Source organism: Diospyros lotus, chromosome 4 (genome assembly GCF_014633365.1).
Source record: "Diospyros lotus cultivar Yz01 chromosome 4, ASM1463336v1, whole genome shotgun sequence".
Taxonomy (NCBI): Eukaryota; Viridiplantae; Streptophyta; class Magnoliopsida; order Ericales; family Ebenaceae; genus Diospyros; species Diospyros lotus.
The window spans coordinates 10,279,953-10,303,442 of record NC_068341.1 but is presented as its reverse complement, the minus strand read 5'-3'; the positions used below and the strand labels follow the sequence as shown (position 1 = coordinate 10,303,442).

At 37.0% G+C, this 23,490-nt stretch overlaps 3 protein-coding genes across 5 annotated transcripts; 2 read left to right on the top strand and 1 right to left on the bottom strand.

Moving 5' to 3' along the window:
- Nucleotides 1-21: 21 nt before the first annotated feature.
- Nucleotides 22-4,324, top strand: LOC127799010 (probable transcription factor KAN4). 2 transcript variants are annotated; one of them, XM_052332683.1, is made up of 6 exons: nucleotides 22-873; nucleotides 1,005-1,081; nucleotides 1,516-1,555; nucleotides 1,862-2,009; nucleotides 3,524-3,611; nucleotides 3,746-4,324. In XM_052332683.1, the coding sequence occupies exons 1-6, from the start codon at nucleotides 465-467 to the stop codon at nucleotides 3,947-3,949; spliced, it is 966 nt and encodes a 321-aa protein (XP_052188643.1). In that variant the 5' UTR covers nucleotides 22-464; the 3' UTR covers nucleotides 3,950-4,324. The 2 variants fall into 2 exon arrangements, with proteins under 2 accessions (XP_052188643.1, XP_052188644.1); XM_052332684.1 differs by having other exon boundaries at nucleotides 24-873; nucleotides 3,527-3,611; nucleotides 3,746-4,318.
- Nucleotides 4,325-13,976: 9,652 nt separating this feature from the next.
- LOC127799621 (inactive protein kinase SELMODRAFT_444075-like) lies at nucleotides 13,977-22,549 on the top strand. 2 transcript variants are annotated; one of them, XM_052333822.1, is made up of 9 exons: nucleotides 13,977-14,276; nucleotides 14,385-14,524; nucleotides 15,353-15,447; nucleotides 16,518-17,539; nucleotides 17,730-17,890; nucleotides 18,142-18,215; nucleotides 18,440-18,764; nucleotides 18,940-19,126; nucleotides 22,247-22,549. In XM_052333822.1, the coding sequence occupies exons 1-8, from the start codon at nucleotides 14,126-14,128 to the stop codon at nucleotides 19,084-19,086; spliced, it is 2,115 nt and encodes a 704-aa protein (XP_052189782.1). In that variant the 5' UTR covers nucleotides 13,977-14,125; the 3' UTR covers nucleotides 19,087-19,126; nucleotides 22,247-22,549. The 2 variants fall into 2 exon arrangements, with proteins under 2 accessions (XP_052189782.1, XP_052189781.1); XM_052333821.1 differs by lacking the exon at nucleotides 22,247-22,549 and having other exon boundaries at nucleotides 13,978-14,276; nucleotides 18,940-19,288.
- On the bottom strand, nucleotides 19,615-21,470 carry LOC127799623 (protein JINGUBANG-like). Its single transcript, XM_052333824.1, has one exon. It carries the CDS (start codon nucleotides 21,235-21,237, stop codon nucleotides 19,912-19,914), a length of 1,326 nt encoding a protein of 441 aa, XP_052189784.1. The 5' UTR covers nucleotides 21,238-21,470; the 3' UTR covers nucleotides 19,615-19,911.
- Nucleotides 22,550-23,490: the final 941 nt, after the last annotated feature.

Below are 23,490 nucleotides of genomic sequence, written 5' to 3'. Positions count from 1 at the left end.
CCATTATTATATCCCCTTAAAACCCTCCTTTTTCATTCCCCATTTGGCCTCCTCTCTCTTAACACACTCACTCAACCCAATCGCTCCTCTCTCTCTCTCTCTCTCTCTCTTTCTCTGCTCCATCTGCAGAGATGCCACTTTTCACTAACTTTCCATTCAATGCTTCATCCCCAGAAAAAGCTCTCTTCACTTCCTCTTTTCCTGCATTAATTTGCTGGCCAGTACTACTAGTCTCTGCAAAGCTATGCATTTTCTTCTGATTCTTTCTCTATCTTTCAACCCTATATAGCTAGCTAGACGGATCCTACCAAAACCCTAGCTTTAATATTCATCCTACTTTCTCTTTCTCATGCAAATCATAAACCACTCATTACATAATCACTACTCGCCCTCTTCTTCTTTCTAATAATCTATATCCTTTCTTAATTTCTCTAAGCATATATAATTTATTGTTTGGTTCCTCCATGAGAATTGGTTCGGCTTTGCCTGACCTCTCTTTGCAGATCAGCCCGCCATTCAGTGAACGGAGCTCGACGACGGATTCCGGCAGCAGCGGGAGCGATTTGAGCCACGAAAACGTTCTTTTCCCGCCGGAGAGGGGGCTCCGCCGCGGTTCCATTGAGCCCAGTTTGAGTTTAGGGTTCGAGATGGAAGCTTTGAATCGTCTTCCTCCACATATGCCAAGAGATCACCTGCAACTTCATCATCATCAACATCACAGCTTCCAACCCCACATCTATGGCCGCGAGTTCAAGAGAAATTCGAGAGTGATTCATGGAGTTAGGAGGAGCGTTAGGGCGCCCAGAATGAGATGGACTTCGACTCTCCACGCCCACTTCGTCCACGCAGTGCAGCTCCTCGGCGGCCATGAAAGTGAGTTCATCAACAATGTCAAAAAGATGACTCTTTTTAATTATTCGGATTAATCCATTTAATGTGGACCCTTATTTATTTGCATTATGCTTATGTTGTTGTGCATTAATTGTTCCTAAAACATGCGACAGGGGCAACTCCGAAATCTGTTCTAGAGTTGATGAATGTGAAGGATCTAACCCTAGCTCATGTGAAGAGTCACCTGCAGGTGGGTACTGTGTTCAGTGGATAAGGTTTTCCACTCAAGGAGATCTATAAAAGTTTAGTAATATTACTATTTTTCATATTTGATATAATTATTTACTATTTTTATGGGCTTACCTGGTCTGTCGTAATTTTTGAGTTATTCTGTCTAATAAATTCATCTAATGAACACTTAAAAATTTGAACTACGAGGTTTTGGGACAGACAAAAATCCAAAAGAATCAATAATGATGGCCCATATTAATTGCAGTGAGACTTTAAATTTGTTGGTAGCAATTCAATAAGAAAATGATTAGAATGGTTGTTTTTGTAGATCTGTGGTGTTTCATATATATATATATACGTTTATATTAATTTGTAGTGGAGAAAAGAGCATCTAGAGTGCAATCTTAGCAAAGTGGACTTTATATATGCTGAAACTCTCTGGTGTTCATGCAGATGTACAGAACAGTGAAAAGCACTGGCAAAGCATCAGGAGGTAATTGGATTTCCCCCTTATTATTGGCCCCATTTCCTTCCTGATCATCATAATGCTCTTTGTTTTCCATACTGGTGATCTGATCTGAGGATGAGACGTTTTCTAAACAGTTGATTCGCTCTTCCCAACAACAAAAATGGTGCTAGAACTGTACGAATTATCTAAGTATCTTTCTAGCTATGAGTAGTCTATATATATATATATAAATATAAATATATTATGTGATGTGATAAAGCAAGCCAGACATCTAGAGCCATATATATATGGCTGGCCAGGGTTTAATGATGATGATCGTTGATGTTCCAGGTCATGGTACAACGGATAGGGGTTTGGACCAGAAGACAGGGATGGTTGAAGTTCGGGGAGGAGGATTAATGTGCTGTGAGAAAGCTGAATCCGACGCTTGTTATACTTCTCTCAGCCCATCAGTACTGCTGCCGCAACAAGACAACAGGTGACTGCATTTTCATCAGATTCCAGCACCTCTCTCTATTTTAGTCATGCATTATAACATGGAGGCATCTAATGAATCAGTTAAAAAAAAAACATTTTGCACCCCCGCCCCCCCACCTTTTAATATTTTTCAAGGTACGAAAGGGTGAACAGAAATAGTATAATTATATTATTCCTACTTAATGAAGAAGGTCAAGGTTCAAGTTATAAAATTAATGCCATTTTAGAATAATTAAGGAGAAGTAGGTTGATTTCCTTGATCATGAGTAAGATGAAGCGTAGGCAAGCTGAACTTGTGATTACTCCTTGTGAATAGTTCTGTTACCCTTAATTACACCCATTTTATCTAGTATAATGTTGGTCTTACACCCATTTCAATTATGAAGCTACCAATGTTTGGATAAGGTGCACGATGATGGTTTAGATGACCAAAGCATATGGTCGGTAGCTAGGTAAATTAATATAGAATTTGAGTAATATTAATAATTAATTAATAGAGTAAGATAGAAATAATTAATAAGATAAAATTTATATAACCAACCGCATGATGTAGTGGAGTAAATGTTTGATATATATGTTAATGTTACATTAATGGAACATATTTAGTTAGGGAATTGTAATGTACAATGACAGGATTCACTTATATCAATGTGATAGGAAAAAAAAATGCACTAAAATAGATGACAATTATAGAAATTCTGTTATCACATCATTTTGATAACATTTTTTTTTATATAAATACTTGTATAAAATGTCATTTTTCACAAAACTTTTATACCAAATGGTGTCCATATCATTAGTCTTCTATAAACGAAAATAGTGAAATTAAAGAATCCACCAAAAGTGATATATGATCACAAAAATCTCGTTCTCAAATTTTATGGATTGCATGTCTATACAAATATCTATAAGCATACCATTTTTCTTCTACATATACTAATGATTTATGTATAATGCTATACAAACCGGATTTTTACCCAGAAATTCATATGAAATAATATAACTTTATTGTAAAATTAAAATTCAACTACTCCATATTTTTTTTTCTTTTTAAAAGTGTCTCTTGTTTGTTTGCTAAGTATACTTTTCTCTCATAAGCAACCAATTTCTAAGGCCCTAACATTCGCTCGGTTAATGTCAAAGCACGAATCTTAAGGTACTGATCAAGAAGTCAAGAAGTTGGCACAAATCTCATCATGGTTGTCACTCTCACACACGCATATATATGTAGAAGCACGAGGCGTTTAGGAAGTCTATACTAATTCCTATATAAGTCTAGAGCCCTCTAGTCCTAAAATGCTGCCCAGCTTTTCTTCTGACTTTACCCGTCGTTGATAGACACTGGTCCATTCACACACATATATATACAAAAATAAATTTTGAAACAATTAAAGATCGTCGTGACACTTACTAATCATTATGCTATATATATATATATGTGTGTGTGTGTGTGATCAATTAATTAGTAGTCGCCAAATAAATACTAATAATCTAATATCGGTTCAATTGTTTTAGCAGAGGTACGAGGTCAATATTAACGGAAACAAATGGGTGTTACCAGTACTCGATCCATGATAAAGCATTATGTCTTGCTCATTTAGAGGTAAGTAAGATCGAGAACCCAGCAAATTTTGGCAAATTTTGCATCGATTCATGGTTTGAGTTCTTTTTTTTTTTCTTATTTTGGTGCTAGATAGTTTAGATGCTTATTATTGATCATAATTAATTAATTTCTAGGTGGATGGAAGCGAACCAGAGCCAGTGTCCCAGAATAAGAAGGAGAGTTTGGAGAGTATCATGATCAGCTCGTCATCGTCGTCTTCATCGGATCATCATCAGTTGCTGAATCTAGAGTTTACTCTTGGAAGGCCAAGTTGGCAAAGGGACTATGCTACTGCTACATCTTCAAAAGACTTGACTGATCATCATCTCCACTGTTAATTAAGTTGTGGATGTAGTAGTGTTGGGAGCCTCATCGATCAAAGTGCACGCAACCAAGTTAAGTGAAGATAAGAGTGCCCTAATTTCTATCGTGGTTTCTGGCATTAAAAACTATTTTTATTTCTTTCACGTGTGGAAATCACGAGAATATATATATATATATATATATGGTTGCAATATTATATATATATATATATATTTAGAGCCCACAAGTAGTATTTAGTCTAGGCCATGGAGGAAGGCACCGCCGATTTAATTTGTTCTATATGAGTGGCCCAGTTCTGGGAAGAAATCAATTAAGCTGGGAATTAATGGTACGATTGTGACGAATCATGAAAGAATCGGTTTAAGGATTATTTGCCCCCACAAAGTAAGAGAAAGTTGGAGGATATTTGTGATAATTTGGGTTTAATTACATAGAAATAATATTAAGTAATGTTAAATATAATAAATGTATCTCTTTCAAATAATTATACATTTAATTATATATAGTAACGTGGTTTTAATTATAAAATACTCGTATAAGTTGATGATTAAATTTAAATGTATAGTGTGTTTTGTAACATTTCATCAACTTATAATAGAAATATTTTGTATTTTAAAACAAAACATATTATCTAAAAATAAAATTTATTTATTTATTTATTATACCTTAATTATTATTTTTAAAACAATAATTAATATTACACTAGGACGAACAATATTATTCGAGGACGACAATGTTGATATTTTTGGGATGTCTTTCTTTGCAAGGTTCTGTCGTTCATGTCCACAATTTTTATTAAAGAAGATAAATTTAAGTTTGATCCAATAACAACAGAAATAGTTTGATCCACGATGTTGATATTCTTCTGCCCTATGGTCCATGCAAGAGTGAAGTGACACAGTCTGATTAGAACACTATGTTTCAACACCTATCCATGGCAAATTGAAGACAACATTTTCAACTTTAAATTAGATTGTAAATATAACAAGTGCAATGATTGAATATATTGAATATTTTATTTTAAGCGTCCTATTAAGTAAAATATATATATATATATTATTATAAGAATGATACATGTATAATATTATTGAAAATATAAATTACTCTAATCGATCATTTCCTACAAAATAATAAAATCTAAGATTGCCATGTCATCAAAGGCAGAGTTGTGCTTGTCGGAGTGCCAACGTGTGTGTTGATCGTGTGATAAGAGTTGAATTGTGTGTTAGTTTTAATGCGAGGATGACGGAAGAAGAAGATACTTTTTGGCCCCTACACAACATTAGATTACAATCAATTGGTTCGAGCTGGTTAGCATGGCCTGGGTTGGTTCATGAATTTAAACTGAACTCATATTGGACTCTTTATTACGTACCACCATATGGCCCATGGGTTCACCTCATTTTCTATTTGACCGACCAAAGGCCTCAAATGCCTCCAAACTAACCCACCCCCTCATCTGCTAGCTACTGCTAAGACATAGATTTTAAAATTTTTAGATTCTATGATTTATTAATTAGTTTTATTTTTGAAATATATTCTCTACTCGCATTCAAACAAGAAACTAACCCACTCATCTAAAGAATTATTTATTAGTAGGATTGAAATTATTTGATCACTTTGTACTCTTGTGAGTGGGGATTGGTGTTTTGATTTTGACCAGAACAACAGAAAAGAAAACAAACACCTTTTGCGATGTTATCATCACTCCTTTTTTCATATTTAGAGCATCTATATATATATATATATATATAGTGGAGGAAACAACAAAGTACGTACTGTTACCTAATATTTATGAACGATTTTACCTCCCCCTCTCTCCAATTGCCTCCCATTTAGCGTAACCCTTTCTCTGGCAATGGTGATAGAAAAGAAAATATTTATAGATAATAGGAATATTCATTATTAATTACATAGTAGAAAAGAAAATATCCTCAAAAATGGTTGTCTTAATTTGATGATATTTTTATACAAAAATGCTACTAATGCTTGGGGCACTTGAGTCCAATTTTTTTCACAAAGATAAAAAATCAGGAAAAAGATTATATTCCCTTGACTGTAATGATTAAGTTAATATTCGAGAATGAATGAAATAAATAATATTAAATTTTTAGATGTCAAATGTGTTTTCATATTGGAGTTTTACTCCTTATATAAATTGATCATGCAACGGACAAGTGAGATTATTCTAGTTGAGATCCCCAACCAAGATCTTTGGAATTTGGGAAAAATCTTTTTCGTTGTAAACTTTTTTTGTTAGTTAGAGAGAGATTTAAGATGGCACATGCCATGCTCTATTTAACGAGACAAGTGTTAGGTTTTGATTGATAAGACATCTGTTACACCTTGATAAATTTTTTTCAAAGAGAGTTTGAAAGATAGAGATTTGTAAATAAATATGATTTTAGAAAAACCCTTATCATCTATATTATAAATAACTGATTGTATATAAGTGAAAAATAGTATAATTAAGTTGCTCACAATTTATCAATGTGATAACTCTTTTAGTAATTTAGAGGGTTTCTATTAGTTATATTCATGGGATAGTGTTGCGCATTTTACTTTTATGCAAGTATTGATGCACGAAAACAGCTTAGAGATATCATTTTGATGTGTCCGAGACATTTCTCATTTTGAAAATATTAAAGAAGATGGCTTAAAACTTTTTTCTAGTCATTTATGTAATTTATAAAATATTTTAAGGGTGTTTCACAATTATAGAAAACATTCATAAACACATTTTACATTAGAAAAGCATTTCTAGCAATCGAATATGACCAGCAACTATATGTATTTATATATTATATTCTTCTAGTTCTAATGTTCTTCTCCTTAATTTTAGTCGTCATGCTGCCTTTACTCTTAATTTAGCCCAAAATTTTAAATCTGAAGATGGCTTCACTTGATCAAACCTCTCATTGCCGTTCTCACTCTCACGTTTGTCAGTTTTTGACAATTGCTTTTTACTCAATGCTCGTATAGTCGTCGATTCAAGTCTTGATGACTTGAGGGGATTGAGAGAATGTTCAGTGCTCTCGTCGTCGCTGTCGATTGCTTCTTGCTCAGTGCTCGTGTCCCTATCGATTCGAGCATTGGTCATCTCGTCGTCGCCACCAATTACTTCTTGCTTGATGCTCTTGTTGTCATTGTTCCCTTTCATTGTTGCTACCGATTGCATGGTGCTCGTGCTATCGTTGATTTGGTCCCTTTGAGATTGTCAATTGTATTAACTTTTTATTTTATTTTTTAAATTTATTATTTATTTTTAATTACTAAATCATAGTAACGATAATAGAACTTTACAAAAAATTGTTAATGGTTATTTGAATACATCATGGAATTTATGTTTATTGTTTATATTTGTTTGTATTATGTTTGAATTATTTTTTATATTAAAAATGATATTTACAAAAAAATCTCTATATTTTTTTAATTTACACTTTATCTTGCATTTTCGTTTCTTATTTTTTTTTTAAAATATCATTTTTCTATTTCCGTTTTGTATTATAAACTTTTCTCGTTTTGATTTTAGCACAATCTAGTATATATAGAATTCTATTTTTTTGAAAAGTTAGAGAGGTGAAGTTACTCATATTTTTTAAGTATTTTGAAAATAATATGTACTTAACACCTATAACAATACATGTTAATACGACCATCGGTATAAAAGTGTCTTATCCTTCTTGAGAATATTGTAACTTGACATGCTCTCTTTCCAAACTCACGGTCCCCTCGTGCCTGCCCCAGCCTTTGCTAAACTTCCCGATTAGTCAGTGCTGGCCCTGCTGGGCAACTCCAGAGTCCTCAGGGCAGGCCAATGCGGTCCTATCTTTTGTCGCATTGGCTGGGGACGGGTACATCAGCACCTGTAAGGCCACTACGATCACGTGCCTTCGGGGGTGACATGTTGGGCCAATGCCATCTTCTTGTTGAATCCATTGAGATTCAAATTGTGGTAAGCTGCTGTGACCTGCATTATCGGTCATCCATTCAATGATCCCAGCCATCCATTCCTATTCCTAACCATGAGACTTCTTGAGCGTCCGCTCGCCCACGTCCGAGTCTCTTTCTTTATTGCCTGATGGTCCATCGTAGAGAATAGAGAGATACAGTTTAGTAGTTGAGACTGTACATATGTTGGTCTCATAGATTCTGTGTTCGAATCTCACTGCTGAATTCCGTAATTTACCTCTCTTACAAAATTCTTGAGACTGAGTTGCGGGGACCCTTAAGGTGAAGAATTTCACCTTTTGGTCCCAAAATATAAAGAGATATATGTCATGAATTTAATCTTGATAGTTTTAAGATTTGTCTTATTACTTGATTGATAAAGTGTTGTTATTTATAATTCTTTTAGGTTTATTTTCATTTTTTAAATAAAAAATATCATGTTTTAAATATGAATTTTCATTTCATATAATATACTAACAAATATAATAAAATAAAATTGCACCAAGTGGACAGACTTACAAAAATTTTATGACTACATCTTCATGAATGAATGAAAACAATTATAACAGACAAACTTGTCAAACTCCATTATGTGTTTTTTATTGAATGAAACTTCAGATTCAATTTTTAATTTTAAAAATATAATCTAAAAAATTAAACACATAAAAATGAGCCATAACTGATTAAATATTAAAAAAACTGAATTACTTTGTATTTTCATGGACTAACTTTTGAAAGAAAACAAAAAAACACTTAGAGGCCGTTTGATACATGAGAAATTTTAAGATTCCTGAAAATGTTAGGTTGGGAATTTGTATTTTCATGTTTGGTGCAATTTTTTTATAAAAAGTGTAACGCCCCGCTTTTTCGGGCGCGTTATGACTTGAGACAATTCCGGAATAATAAATTTTTTTCCTTTAAATATTAAAGCTAAACCACATCATTCCTCGAATCCGTCCCAAAATTTTCATACATTAATCTCGAAAGAGAATCACTATACATATCAAATGCGGAAGCAAATATCGAAACCTAATACTTTAACATTGATCATAAATCAATTCTTACATTTTCATTAATCACAAGGGTATACATCAACATTCCTCAAAACATTCAAAATTCAAAGTAGCAGAACTTAAATATATGGGCTGTGTAGAGATGGCAAACGGGCCGGGACGGGTCGGGCCGGCCCGGCCCGCCACCAAGTGGCCCTCAGGCCAAGCTGGTCGGGCCAAATCGGCCCGCTTAAAAACGAGCCAGCAGATTACTGGCCCTAGCTCGGCCCTACATGGGCCCGTGGGCCAAGCGGGCGAGAGCGAGGAGCGCGGGCCAGGGCGAGGGCCAGAGTGAGGGCGAGGGCGAGGGCGAGGGTGAGGGCGAGACCAGGGCGACAACGATGGCGAGTGAGGGCGAGAGCGAGGAGCGCGGGCGAGGACGAGACGAGGGCGAGGACGAGGTGAGGGCGAGGAAGAGGCAGAGGGTAAGGGCAAGGGCGAGGGCGAGGACGAGACAGAGGGCGAGGTGAGGGCGAGGAAAAGGCAGAGGGTAAGGGCAAGGGCGAGGGCGAGGACGAGACAGAGGGCGAGGAAGAGGCAAAGGGTGAGGGTGAGGGTGAGGGTGAGGGTGAGGGCGAGGGCGAGGGCGAGAGGCGAGGCTGAGAGGGGGTTTTGTGGCCGATTAGCGGGCCAAGCAGGTCGGGCCAAATCGGCCCGGCCTTAAATAGGCCAGCAAAATGCTGGCCCTAGCCCAGTCCCGGGCCGGGCCCATTTTGCCATCTCTAGGGCTGTGCAACATACATTTCACTCTTCATACACTCTCTACTAAGTGCCGTTTCATGCCTCATTTATCCTCGAATCTACTACAATCTCCACCTGGAACGTTTGAATATTTCAAGGGCAAAACCCAAGTTAGATGATGAATCATCTAAGTAAGGGTACATAATGCTATGTCATGTGTGTATGTAATATCTTACCTCGTAGGTGTCAACTGCACCCTCATGCTACCTACCATTTTAGCAGCCACCTCTATCGAGGCCGGGGTGTATGGGTGCACCCTTGGTAAGGCGGCGGTGCCAGTTCGTACTCTCTACGACCTCATATGCGTGTGATCAATGACATCAACGTGTATTTATGCATTTCATAGTCATGTCATGTATGCAGTCTAGGTGATGGATACATATCAAGGCATGTCAATATAACGAAAACATTTTCGAGAAACATAAACCACTTACAAATCAAGCATTTTTCATAAATTAACTTTAATTGGGGAGTACCACTTACCTTCTCAAGCTTATCGGGCTACCTCAATATCCGTGTCTTGCCTCGATTTGCGTGCCAACCTCAAAATTTGCACGAGTCTCTTCAACTTCAGCCTCAAAATATCCTAATCACTATAATTATTTAAATAAATATTAAAACTTATTTTTTCCATAATTTCTGGCATTTCCTTTAATTTTCTCTCTATTTCTTCCTATTTTTCCTCAATAATTCCAAATTAAATATTTTCTCAAATATTCCACTACGAAAATTCATAAAATAATATTCTGAAATTTCTAAAATTTTCTAAGAAATTTTTACTCACCTTAACTTAGCATCCTCGGTATGCGTGTCATATTCCCAAAATGCGTGCCCGAACCGTTTTCTCACCCAAAATCTCCGAAATATTAGTAAATATTAAAATCCTATTTTTTGGGATTTTTTTCGAGAATTTTTGACATTTATTTTTCATTTTCTTTCCATTTTTTTTCTTCTCTTCATTCTTCTTCCTCCTCCTTCTTTTTCCTCCCGCCTCCTGCAACTCCTCTGCTTCTTCCATTTTTTTTTCTTCTTCTTCCTTCTCTTCTTCTTCTCCTTCTTCTTCTTCTTCCTTCCTTCCTCACCCTACAACTCCTCTGCTCTTTCTTCTTCGCGACGGCCATGCCTGTGCATGGCCTAGCTCCGTCGGCCATCACGGCCGCCCCAACGACCACCATCGGCTGCTCCACGCCGGCCTCCGCGGGCCCTCATCACCGTCGCACCCTACTGTCATCACCGCGGCAGCTGCCCCAGCTTGGTGAGCTCGCAGCCATGGCTGCCATGGCCGCGGGTTTGCTACTTCCAAATGCTTATCGGGCCTCCATTGTTGTCACCGGCCTTGCCGGCCACTGCCAGGGCCGCCATTGACAGCCCACGTGCCTCCTCGTCGAGATCGGCCTCCCCTGCAATGCTGGTCGCGTCGCCCACTTGTTGCCATGGCTGAATTCGCCCCCCTCTCTCTCAATCTCGCATTGCTCCCGACCTCATATGCTTCATCTCTTTCTCGATCCCACGATCCCGCACTGCCTCTCCCTCGACCACGATCACTGCAAATTTATAGGCAGTGGCTCCACATAAATATCACTGTTGAATTGCTTGCCCACCACGTACATCATTTAATACGAAAATCTCCACAAATCTTGCTACTATACCCTCAAATTTCGTTGCCACAATCTTCCCATTTTGCGACCAAAATCTTGGCCATTAATGCTTCATAGAAGCTTCGCAAAGCCATTACATTTTGCAGAGCATGGGTAGCCACACAACACGTTTATATACATATATATATATAATTCTATATTATATTGTAATAATAAAAATTTTAATTCTAAAAATTCATTTCCATTTCACTTAAATAATTATCTAATTGCAACTATGCCCTTAAATATCGAATTTATTTACATTACAATACCGAAAACGCAAAATTAATAATCCAATTTTTAGTTGAAAATGACGATTTCGCCTTAGTGTCCTTACTGGGCTAACTTTTCGTCCCGAAACCATTGAAGGGTTGTTCCTTATGCAAAATCGGAGCCCCTCTAGGGTTCCATTGATTTTTCGGGAGTCTCCTACAACGATTTGATTTTACAGCCTAAATAACAGTTGTATTTTAGGTATACCGTAAACTGTTCCCGATTCGATTTCTTTTAATACTATAAATCCTATCTCGATATGTTCGTCGAGACCATACAATTTTCCTTAGATAATTTTACCCCGAGGCATTTCCTGCAGTCGATTCAGTACTTATAACTGTTATCAAATTAATTTTTCAATATTCTAAACCTATTAAAATTACTTAGCAACCTTATACGAAGATGGAGTATTACAAAAAGAATATTGGGAATGATTTTTAAGCAATTTTTTCACAAAAGGATTTTAATGGGGGTTGAGAATCCAAATTTCCCATGAACTTGGAAATATTTTTAACAAATAAAAAAATTAAATCATCTCTTACCCTTTTATAATTCAATACAAACATATTATATATATGTAATATATTTATATTGTTTATTATAAAATATTATATATATATTAAAGTAGATATTCATACAAACATATATATTATATATATATACACATGCATATATATACATAATATGTAAAACAATGACATTTTTTTGACTTTCTCAATATGTTGTGGGTCTCAATATTTTATATAGTAGAAAAAATTTATCATTTTTATATAAAAAATTAAATAAGGATAATTTTGGAAAAAGAACATGAATTCTCAAGAATATTATATTTAAATCAAATATAGAAATGTAAGATTCTCAGAAAAGAATACTCAACATTCTTGAGAATATTTAAATTTAACCAAATATAGAATTGTATAAATTCTGAAAATTAAATATTTTCAAGAGCATTTCTAAGAATCTTGAATCCCAGGAATTTAAAAATTTTTCTCGTGCCAAACACCTCCTTAAAGTTCTTTTGGCTCTATATGAGGTAAGATAATAAAAGTGTATATAAAATGATTATAAAAATTATAATTTTATATAAATATGTAAAAACTACATCACATATAAATTTTATTATTACGATAAAGTATATTTAAAATTTGAAATATATGTTGATTTGATTTGAAAAAATATTTTCAAATAGATAAATGGACCATTGCACACCCTGATTTGAAACGGATTGTGCTATTCATATAGAAAAAGATTTACAAAACCCTTTACAGGCGTGATTTATCGTTATATATATATCGCGATTTTTATTCACCCTCTTTTCTCTCTCTCTCCTCGCCTGTCTCGCCCTCGCTTGCTCTCATCACCATCTCACCGTTGCATCATTTAGAAATCGGTGACCACCTAAACCAACTGAGAGAGAGAGAGTTTTGAATGAGTTTGAGTCATTTATCATAGGAGTAAATTGATCATTTCATTATTTTGTAAATCATTCTGTCACCTTCTTTTTATACAAACCACGATATTCATTTGAAAGTCACCCTAGTTTAACAGTAAATGCATCCCAATATTAGGACTCAAGTCACTTAGTACATTTGTATGTACGTGGGTGCTCAAATGCAATTGATCAAAAATTTATCACCACGCACAAATAATTTTAAATTTATTTTATATATTTAATTAAAACAAAAATTATTAACTAGCATAATAAAATTTTAATCATCCGATATATAAATATAAACGGTGAATCAAAATATTTTATTTATGGGATGGGCTTGATAGAATAGGCTACATCTCAAATGATGCAGAAAAATAAAGTTTAAGTTACGTCTCAAATCCCAAGACAGATTGGATATTCCAAATGGGGCCATAAAAATTTACGCAACCTGCTCTGCTCATGCCTCCTGCTTTATGATATTAATATATGGGTAGTGATATAACACCAATTTTTTTTTTTCTAAAAGCACGCCCAAAAAAGTATTATTTACATATTAAATATAAATAAAAATACATATACTTTTAGTTGTATCAATATAATAAATAAAATGTATAACATACAAAATATATTATAAAAAATTTTTATACACATAATATTCTTTCCACTTTATATAAAATATGGGCGGAAATAGTATCATAAGATTTCTGAATGTCATGGAAATTAACTAGAAAACAATGAAGCAGCGCGGCATTGGCATTGTGGGGTACGATGCAACGAAGCGAAAGTCGCATTTCGCACGGAACAATAACGCACAGCGGCAAAAGCGTGATCATGATTAGAAGCGCAATCTCAATGATTAAGGCTATGGCGCCCACCGGAAGCGCCAAGCTAACTACAGTTAACTAACTGCGGTTCCATATTCCAATTTTGCCCTTCCCTTTATAGCTCGCCATTCGCCAATGCCATTCGCAGAGTCATAGTGCTGCCGCGCAGCTGCACAAGGAGCCAATACCAAGCTGAAATCCATTCGAAGGATTCCCGGGTCCTGAGTTTCCCGGCAAGCGCAACTCGCCAAATTTACCGCCAATTTTGTTGCCGGGAAGCATGAATCGGCTAGCGGCGGAAGGGAAGGTGATCGTCGCCGTGAAAGCGGAGAAAGTGATCTCGAAGACCGCGTTAGCTTGGGCTCTCACTCACGTGGTTCGCCCTGGAGATTGCATTACTCTGCTCGCGGTTCTCTCCGCCCGCAAAACTGGTGATGTTATTCAATCTCACGCTTGAGCCTTCAGGTTCCTCGTTATTATTGTGAGGTGAGGTTTGGATTGTGTCAATGTTTGAATGTGAGATGCGTATTGTGTTGTAGGTAGGCGGCGATCGTTCTGGAGCCTCCCGAGGCTGACCGGAGATTGCGGGACCGTCGGCTCGGAAAAGTTGCCGGAGCGAATATCTCAGATCTCGAAATCTTTCTCTCAGATGGTTCTTCAACTTCAGAGTCAGATCGAGGTGATTCTCCAAATTACGCAATTGCCACTCCCTGCCTATCTTCCTTCTCTGCTATTTGATAATTATATGTCTTCAAATAATTGGTAAGGTATCATATCGGAATTACAGAAGACAAATTACTTGAACATCCATTCAGATGTGAAAAATCAAAATTTCTTGTTAGTTTTCTGCATTTTGGCATTTCATTCAGTTGTCAGGTCTTTAGAAGATTCCGAGCTTGTCGGGATCCGAGGTGCCGACGTGCTAAGAAAGTATAATTATTATCGAGTGAATTTCAAATTTGAGGATTACATGTGCTTGTAATTATTTAAGTAATTTAATATTAGAGCAGAAGAAATATATTATTATTTATAGTAGCGAACACTACAACAATGAAGCTTCACATTACCATCTGATGGTGTTATTTATTAATCCAAATATGCACCCATCATAGTAAAAGGAAAAGGGCTTTAACCTTTGATAAGGCAATGTTATTCTAATAGAACTTTTGCATAAAAAATTTATGCACAATGATGTAAGTCTTGAAAAGTAAGATTCCGTTAGTTACAGAAATATTCATATCGCCTTATTTACATTTTCAGCATAAAATTTCTAGAAAAATATCATTTCCTTATTGATGTTACTTATGTTTACTTTTTAACTATGATCTTACGCAGTTATATGGACTACTTATAAAAACCAAGGGGTATAGCAATTTTTTCTTGTCAATTAAATGAATTCTACTTAATTTAGTAAACTTTCTCTCCTCCGAATAAAAACGGCAGACCTTTTAACTTTCATCAGGCTTGGAAGATATAATTTCAACTTATAATTGTTTGATGAATGCAGGTTAGAGTGCAGATTAAGGTGGTACCAGGTACACCCAGCGGTGGCGTGGCCGCCGAAGCAAAGAGAAATGCTGCCAGCTGGGTCATATTGCACAAGTAATTTAATATAAAATTATTAGTTCTTGTTTATTATTTAATTGGTTTGTGCGCATTTTCTTTTTTTTTTTTTTTCATTCCTGTTTTGTCCTTCACGGAAGTCCATTATAGTGAAGTTATTTAGAACTTGCTATATATGTTAACATTGCAGTAGTACACATTATATTGGCAATGCTTATGCATGTAGCCTGGCTGTCCGCATATGTGTATTTATACACATTTGTTTTGCCATCTTCAACAATGACATGGGATTGATTTATAACTGATCTTGAATTCTTATGAAACTTGTACTTGATCCGTGTGTGTCTTATTTATTTATTCTTTTGTACTACCATGACATAAAATGCTTGATCAATTTAGGACCCCTTCAGTTCAAGAGAGACCATTTGCATTGCCGTAATGTTCAAGGAGTCCCCTAAGTGGACTATTAAATAATTGGCTGTTTCAAGACATGTAAACATAAATATGCACATGAAGGTTCTTTGGCCAAAGAAAGGAAGCAATGGCTATACTGCCATGAAGGTTCTTTGGCCAAATCCAATTGTATGACTAATCAAAACAGATAAGGGTTTCTGGAGTCTCCTGGAATGGCCTTAGGATAAACCTGTCTGTCATTGTTGTAATAACCGACAGGACTAAACACGACGTCTTGTCACAAATCAGAACATTCAGTGAACATTGGAGAGCAAATACCAGTTGTTATCTTTAATTTGTCCCCAAAGAGAAAATGACACAGTTTATTTTTGATTTGGCAGTGTTTTTGTATCCCATGATCGTGCAAAATGGAAAATTTGTATGGTCATATTCTCTTTTCAACGTCACACATCTACTGTCATTTTAGCAATAACTAAGCCAAGTAATTATTTGTGTTTAGGTTGCTGATGCTGTAAGCACACGTTTCCTAGTTTTATTTTTTTCCTTTTTCTTTTTTTGATGAACATATGCTTGCTGGTTTAATCATTGTTGGCTGTGTATCATTCTGTTAAGAACATTTTTAAACTCACGTTTCCCTGTGCATTATAGGAAGGTCAGCACAAAACTAAACCATATCGTCATTGTCATATGAACAGAAAACTGAAGCAGGAGCAGAAGCATTGCTTAGAGGAACTTCACTGTAACATCGTAGTAATGAAAGGTTCTCAACCAAAAGTCCTTAGGCTGAATCTAGAATGCTCAGATGAACTCCAAACCCCCTTCTTTTCTGCTGCTTCTTCACCTGGTTTGGATGTCGAGAAGTTCCAGCAACACAGGGTGAAGCATTCTACTCCTGTAAGCAGCCCCGAAGAACCAAGCACTTCCTACACTAGAACAACACGAGAAAATTCATTATCCAGCCCAGACACAGTGGCTTCTCTTTTTCTTGTCTATGAACAAAATCCACTTTTTGAAATACCAAAGAAGGGAAACTACAGCCCAAGTAATAGACGAAATGACTCGACTGATCTACTTAGAGGACTTGACAAGGATGGGGACTCAACAAGATTGCAGTCGGCTATAACTAATAATCATAAGTCTGTATTCTGGATTCCCCAAAATCATACTGCCAATGTAAAAGTCCCAGCACGAAGGAATTACAGAAATACCCGGACTACCAACTTCCCCCCTACCAGGAGTCTAGTTGATGTACAGTTTAACCAGGAAATGATTGGGCCCAACCGAGCTCAGGACAGAGACTACGTTTTCAACTCAACCATCAGACAGGCAGTCTCTTTAGGCAGAACTTCCTCAATTCCTCCACCTCTGTGTTCAATATGTCAGCATAAAGCACCAGCTTTTGGGAAACCTCCAAGACAATTTGATTACAAAGAACTTAAGGAAGCTACAGATGGTTTCTCTGATACGAATTTCTTGGCGGAAGGTGGGTTTGGAATTGTTCACAGGGGAGTCTTGAGGGATGGTCAGGTGGTTGCGGTGAAGCAGTTGAAGTTTGCTGGCTCACAAGGAGATGCTGATTTCTGCAGAGAAGTGCGAGTTCTGAGCTGTGCACAGCATAGGAATGTTGTTTTGCTAGTTGGGTTTTGTATTGAGGACAAGAACAGAATTCTAGTTTATGAGTACATATGCAATGGCTCCTTGGACTTCCATTTACATGGTATGATTAGTTTCCTTCCTTTTTCCTCTTGTTTTTGTTCGTTTTTTACAGCATTCATCTTCCTCTCTTGTGGATGTGTGCATGAGTGCACACATTTGTATCTCTATTATGTTTAGCTGCAATTGTTTGTGCATCCACTCAGGACTTAATATTGCCTAATTACAGCACAGCAATTTTTCTTTTTCAATAGGGAACAAGAGGACACCACTAGATTGGCACTCACGTCAAAAGATAGCTATTGGAACAGCAAGGGGTTTAAGATACCTTCATGAGGATTGTAGAGTGGGTTGTATAGTTCATAGAGATATGCGGCCAAGTAACATCCTTCTAACCCATGATTATGAGCCTCTGGTACTTTCTTTTCTTTTTCTTTTCAATTCAGCGAATTACTTCCACACTTGTTTTTCATGATGTAATGCATTATATCAAATATAAATGGCACTAATAGATGCCCATTGTGATGCATACCTCGCAAGAACTTAACCCCTATTGCAGGGTGCAATGTCTAGAGATTATTGCAGTTAATTATTTTTGCTCTTTTCTCGTTCGTGTGCCCGGTCAATCTAGCTTCACCAGAAGAATTACATGGCTTCTTTGTTTAGGTGGCAGACTTCGGGCTTGCTAGGTTGCACACAGAATGGGATGCATGTGATGAACAAGTTGTTGGAACTTCAGGGTAATTATATCTCTTGGCCTTCAAAAATACCAATATTTGTTCACTTGTTTTTACTTGAAAAAAACCAACTTCGTGGGCTTGTGTGACCCATTAAGATGAAAGTTATTTTTTCTGATCTCAGGGTACTGTTGTCGTTGCACTTGACAGTACCGAGTTCTGATCTCAAGATATATGGTATTTAACTCTTTGGAGTATGATCATTTGATTGCGATGGATTTTATCAGGTATCTTGCACCAGAGTACTTCAGAGGTGGGAAAATTACAGAGAAAGTTGATATATATGCATTTGGATTGGTATTGTTAGAGCTGATAACAGGCCAAAAAGCCAGCAACTTGCATTGTGACAAGGGACGGCACATCTTAGCTGAAAATTCATATCTTTTACCTACACAAGAATCTGGATTTATCTTAGGAAAGAACTATCAGTTGATAGGCTCATGCTTAGCGGCTGACCGACTCCAGAACTTGCCCCACGAGCTGCAGGTGATAAGCCATGCTGCGTTCTTGTGTCTACAACAAAATCCTGAGTTGAGACCCCCAATGCCAAAGGTTTGCCATATCTATTTATATTGGCAATTTCTAATTTTTAGGTGTTGAACATGAACATCTTTGTTTGAAGGACAATTTGCTACATTGGACTTTTTCTAAGAAATTACTAGTGTTTTATTTTTGGGATAGGAAAAAGCTTCCTTGAAACAAATTTCTTCTTTCTGCAAATTATTAGGTCCTGCGAATACTAGAAGGAGGATATGGCGCTATTCCTCTGGGTTTGGACTTGAACTCGTTGGGTAGCAGAAGCGGGCACATGCGAGATCTGCGTTTAAACACAGATCTCGAGTCAGCAAGGCATGCTCGGACGCTTTCCCATTGAGAACCACATGCTTATCTAACTGGATTCATATTCCTAGCTGGTGAGTTGCCTTGGCCCTCCTTGCAGTTACCTTTGACATTTACAGTACCCTTGTTCACCTTTATTCACCTTCCTTTTTATTTTATCAGTTTATTCTGTTGTGATAATTTTGTACTGTCATCACCATTCTTTTTGCAATGCAATTCAATTTCTTGTTCTTCAATTGCTTGTTTGCCATTCGCAATATTTCCTGCGATTGAAAAACAAGAAACGAATACTAAAATTGCTATAGTTACCGGTATGTTCATATGAATTGAACTGAAGTGCATATAATTGATATAATTACTAAATCGAGCCTTTATGTTTTCCTTGTACTTTCTAGATTTCATGTTCAAAATGTGAAGTCCTCGCAAGAAAGAAAAAATGTTTAGGTTGTGAACATTGGTCCGTTGGAAGTGGTAAGATGAACGAACTTAATGGCACCTTGTGCAAAAGAAAAAAAAAAAAAAAAACAACAAAGAATAAAATGGAAAACAAAAGTGTTGTATATTGATTACTTTTGGGGAAAAAAAGAAAAAGAAAATCTTATTTTGTTTAAATACTCTCTCCTTTTACTCAATAATCATGCAAGTCCATAATAATAGTATAGACAACAGTTAGATTATGCAATTCCAACCGGTGCTCGTTTTTCCTTTCCTCTCCCCTCTTCTTTCTCGCACGTGTCACTGTATCAAATTCATCACGCACCCAGAGAACACGTGGCACATACCCAAAAGTTTTTGGATCCCATTCTTTTATCAACACGAGCGAGTGATGAAGGGACCCACCGTCAGCCAGCCAGTTTCATCACTTGGCTGATGGAATGGATCCCCAGGATGCGTCGCCCTCCGAAGAAGACTGCGGCTGTTGCATCATAGCCATCTGATGCAAATCAGGTGATAGTTCAGAGACGCTCCACACCTTCACGGACTTGTCGAGGCTCCCACTGTACACCACCCACTTCCGTTCACTGGCCGTCGATTCCTTATCCTCCTCCACGGCCAGGCACTTAACCGGGCCATTGTGACCCGTTAAGACTGATAAACACGTGTGCACCATCTCATCCCTTCTCCACACGCATATGTTCTTATCCGCCGAGCCGCTGAACACCAGGTTTCCTGCTGCCGCGACGCAGAGAACCGCCAACTTGTGGCCCTTGAGGACCCCACCGTGCGCCAATTCTTTCTCACATTGCCAAAAGTTCATCATCCCGTCCGACGACCCACAGTACACAAACGAACCCGACTTGTCCACGGCCAACGCCGTCACCGCACTCTCCTGCTTCAACAGCGTGTCCACCAGTATGTGTTTCGTCCCCTTCCCCTGTATTTCTCTCCGCCACATCTTCACGGTGCCGTCCGCCGACCCGGTGAAGACCATGCCTCCGACGCCGGAGACGACGGAGTTGACGGCGTCGTCGTGGGCCTTGACGGACTCCAGGCACTTGGAGTTGTCAACTCTCCACACCTTGAAGGTCCTGTCCCAGGAAGCCGAATACAGCAGTCCTTGCTCTTCGTTCATGCTCAAGCAGGAGATCGCGTCGCAGTGCTTGATCCAGAGGGCGGTTCTTTTGCGCTTCACTTCGATGTAGTTGCTGGGTTTGACGGAAGATTTCAATATGTCCATAAAAGTTGGTAATGTCCCTGACCGCTTGTGGACGCTGGCGTTCTTGGAATTGACCTTCCAAACTCGGATCTTGCCGTCCTGGTGGCCGGTGAAGATCTTCTCGCCGGAGATGATGATGGCTTTCACCAACCCGCTGTTGGATTTGAACGCGGAGAACTCCTTCATATTCTTCCAAACCCGAATGTTCTTGCTGTCGGAGCCGGTGTACAAGAGCTCGCCGGTGGCTGCCAGAGAGTATATATGGCCCTCTTCTCGGACGAGGGAGCCGATGAGGCCGTTCTGGGGAAGGTTCCTGGGAAGGCTGTCCCCGAACTGTGACCATGTAGATTGGTTGAAGGGAGTACTGTTTTGATTCCAAGGGGACATCATCATGGGAGAGCCCTCGCCGCTCATCCGGCTCGAGTCGAAGGCCGAAGCACTGCTGTTCCGGATGGCGTGTTCTTCATTTGGATCAGAATGCATCGCATTTCCCACTTTGGAGGGCAAACTGTTGGCCTCTGAGAACATCTTTCCGGCTCTTTGTTCTTATATAATACAATTTTGAACAAGTTTATTAAATAAGCCACACTCTAGTTATTAATCCTCGGATCCCCCAAAACTTTGAAGACAACAGCCAAAAGCTTGCAGATATTATAACAGAGAGAGAGAGAGAGAGAGAGAGAGAGAGAGAGACAGAAGCAAAACAAAAATAGGAGAGAGAGTGTGTGAGGCAGAGCAGAGGTCGAGGATAGATAGTTAAAAACATGGAAGGGCGGGAGTGGAGAGAGAAAGGGTATATATCATATATAGAGAAAGCAAGGTGATTAGGAACGGCAGGGAAGATATGGAGCAATGACATGAATACACGTGTGCGGACACGACATAATGTTGCGATGAAGAGACGTTTTCGGGTCCGGAGAGTCCGGCCCGACGTACGTACGTGCTGGTCAGGTTTTTAATTTTTTTTTCATTTTCCGTTAGAAGACGGTTGGAAGTTTGATTCATATATATACGTCAACCGTCTGTCCCCTATTCTAGGAAAACCTCGCTGTAAAAATGTCTAAAGTAATCACCAGCTAAACAAAAATTATTAGCTCTTCATTGGCTAAATTTTTTTTTAGCTAAAAGCTCACCAAAATATATATAGTTAATAATTTTGCTATTTTAATTTGTTTAAAAGTTCAAGCATAATAATTAGTGAGTTCATTTTTTAAACCTTCAGATATAAATACACAAATAAATATAAATATGAATAATTAGTTACATCATTCCTAATCAAAATTAGCATATGTCATATATAATTGATGATGGATCGAGAGTAGTAAAAATGATTTTATGTGAAATATAAAGGTAACACTTCATTACCAAATTTAGAATTTAATTAATTCATATGTAATAACACTTGATGGAATATTAATTAATTAATGCATTAAGAGAGATCATCGATGATAATAACCAACCATTTACATTTTACGTAATAAAAAACATCATTTTTTCCTTAATCAACTAAGTAATACATTTTGTCACATGTGAGCAGGAGAGAAGACGGTGTGAATGGAGTTTGCTTTTTGGGTTTTGGAGAAGACACCATGGACGGCTAGAATTCTTCTCAATCATATATATGTGCCTTTTTTTATTCCCACCCTCCCTAGCTACTCTTATAAGTTGGTAGGTTCATATATATATATATATATATATGCCAGTTTAATTAAATCCCTTGCTCATATACAATTCAACAATATCATTGAAGGAGATTAGGATTCAAACACATAAATAAATTTATGAGAAAATTAAGTAGCATGCACACATAAATAAAGATCTACCTTAATTCTATTTTTAACCTTTTTAAGTTGTTTGTGTTTTTAACCTTAATTCTATATAAAATATTGTAAAATCCTGCCTGTCATTCCAAACGGGGTGTAATAGCGTGGAATCCTGGTGCAATTCACTTACTTAATTATGGTGGGTTCAATGAAGTTTTTTAATTAAAAAATAAATAAACAAATAATACCTCCCAATAAGAAGTTGGCAATGATGGAATTGGAAGCTTCTCAAATCTTAGAATAATCGGGTTGAAGTATATATTTGGGCCTGATTTGATGATGTTATTAATTTAATTCAACATGTTTGATATTATAAGTACACTTTTGCATATATATATATTGGTAGTGGTATGCATGCACAACATTGGATTGGAGTTTGATCCTTTCCTTGTCACAATCTTCAATCACCCCTAGCTAGCTTTAGCATATATATCCCTTCCATCCACCATTAATTTCCCATCTACTTGCTTATACATAAATCCCTTGAAATTCATCCTTAATGCACTAACCTAAACATCAAACATGATAAAAAGTCAAGTACATAATTATATTAAATATCTACAAAAATATTGAATCTTTAGAGTGTATACATAAAATATATATATGTTGTTAAAACATGTTTTGAGCCGTCAGTCGTGTTCCAAGAAAACAAACATGTTTATCCCAAAAAATAACTATCACTATTTTGTGTGTATATCTATATATATATATATTTAATCGACATAACTAATGTTATTATAAGTAATCACATTTTTTTTTTCCAAAATAACCTACTGATCTGCCTCGGTTATAAATTTTTTATTAACGAAAAATAGTTTTCAATCAATGAAAAAGTAAATGATAAAATGATATATTTTTCAAGAAAATGACTTCTCATTTAGAAAAAGATAAATTATTATGCAAAACTGCATCGCTTTGCTTCTATCCATTTGCATCAATTGGTCGATCTTCATCAATG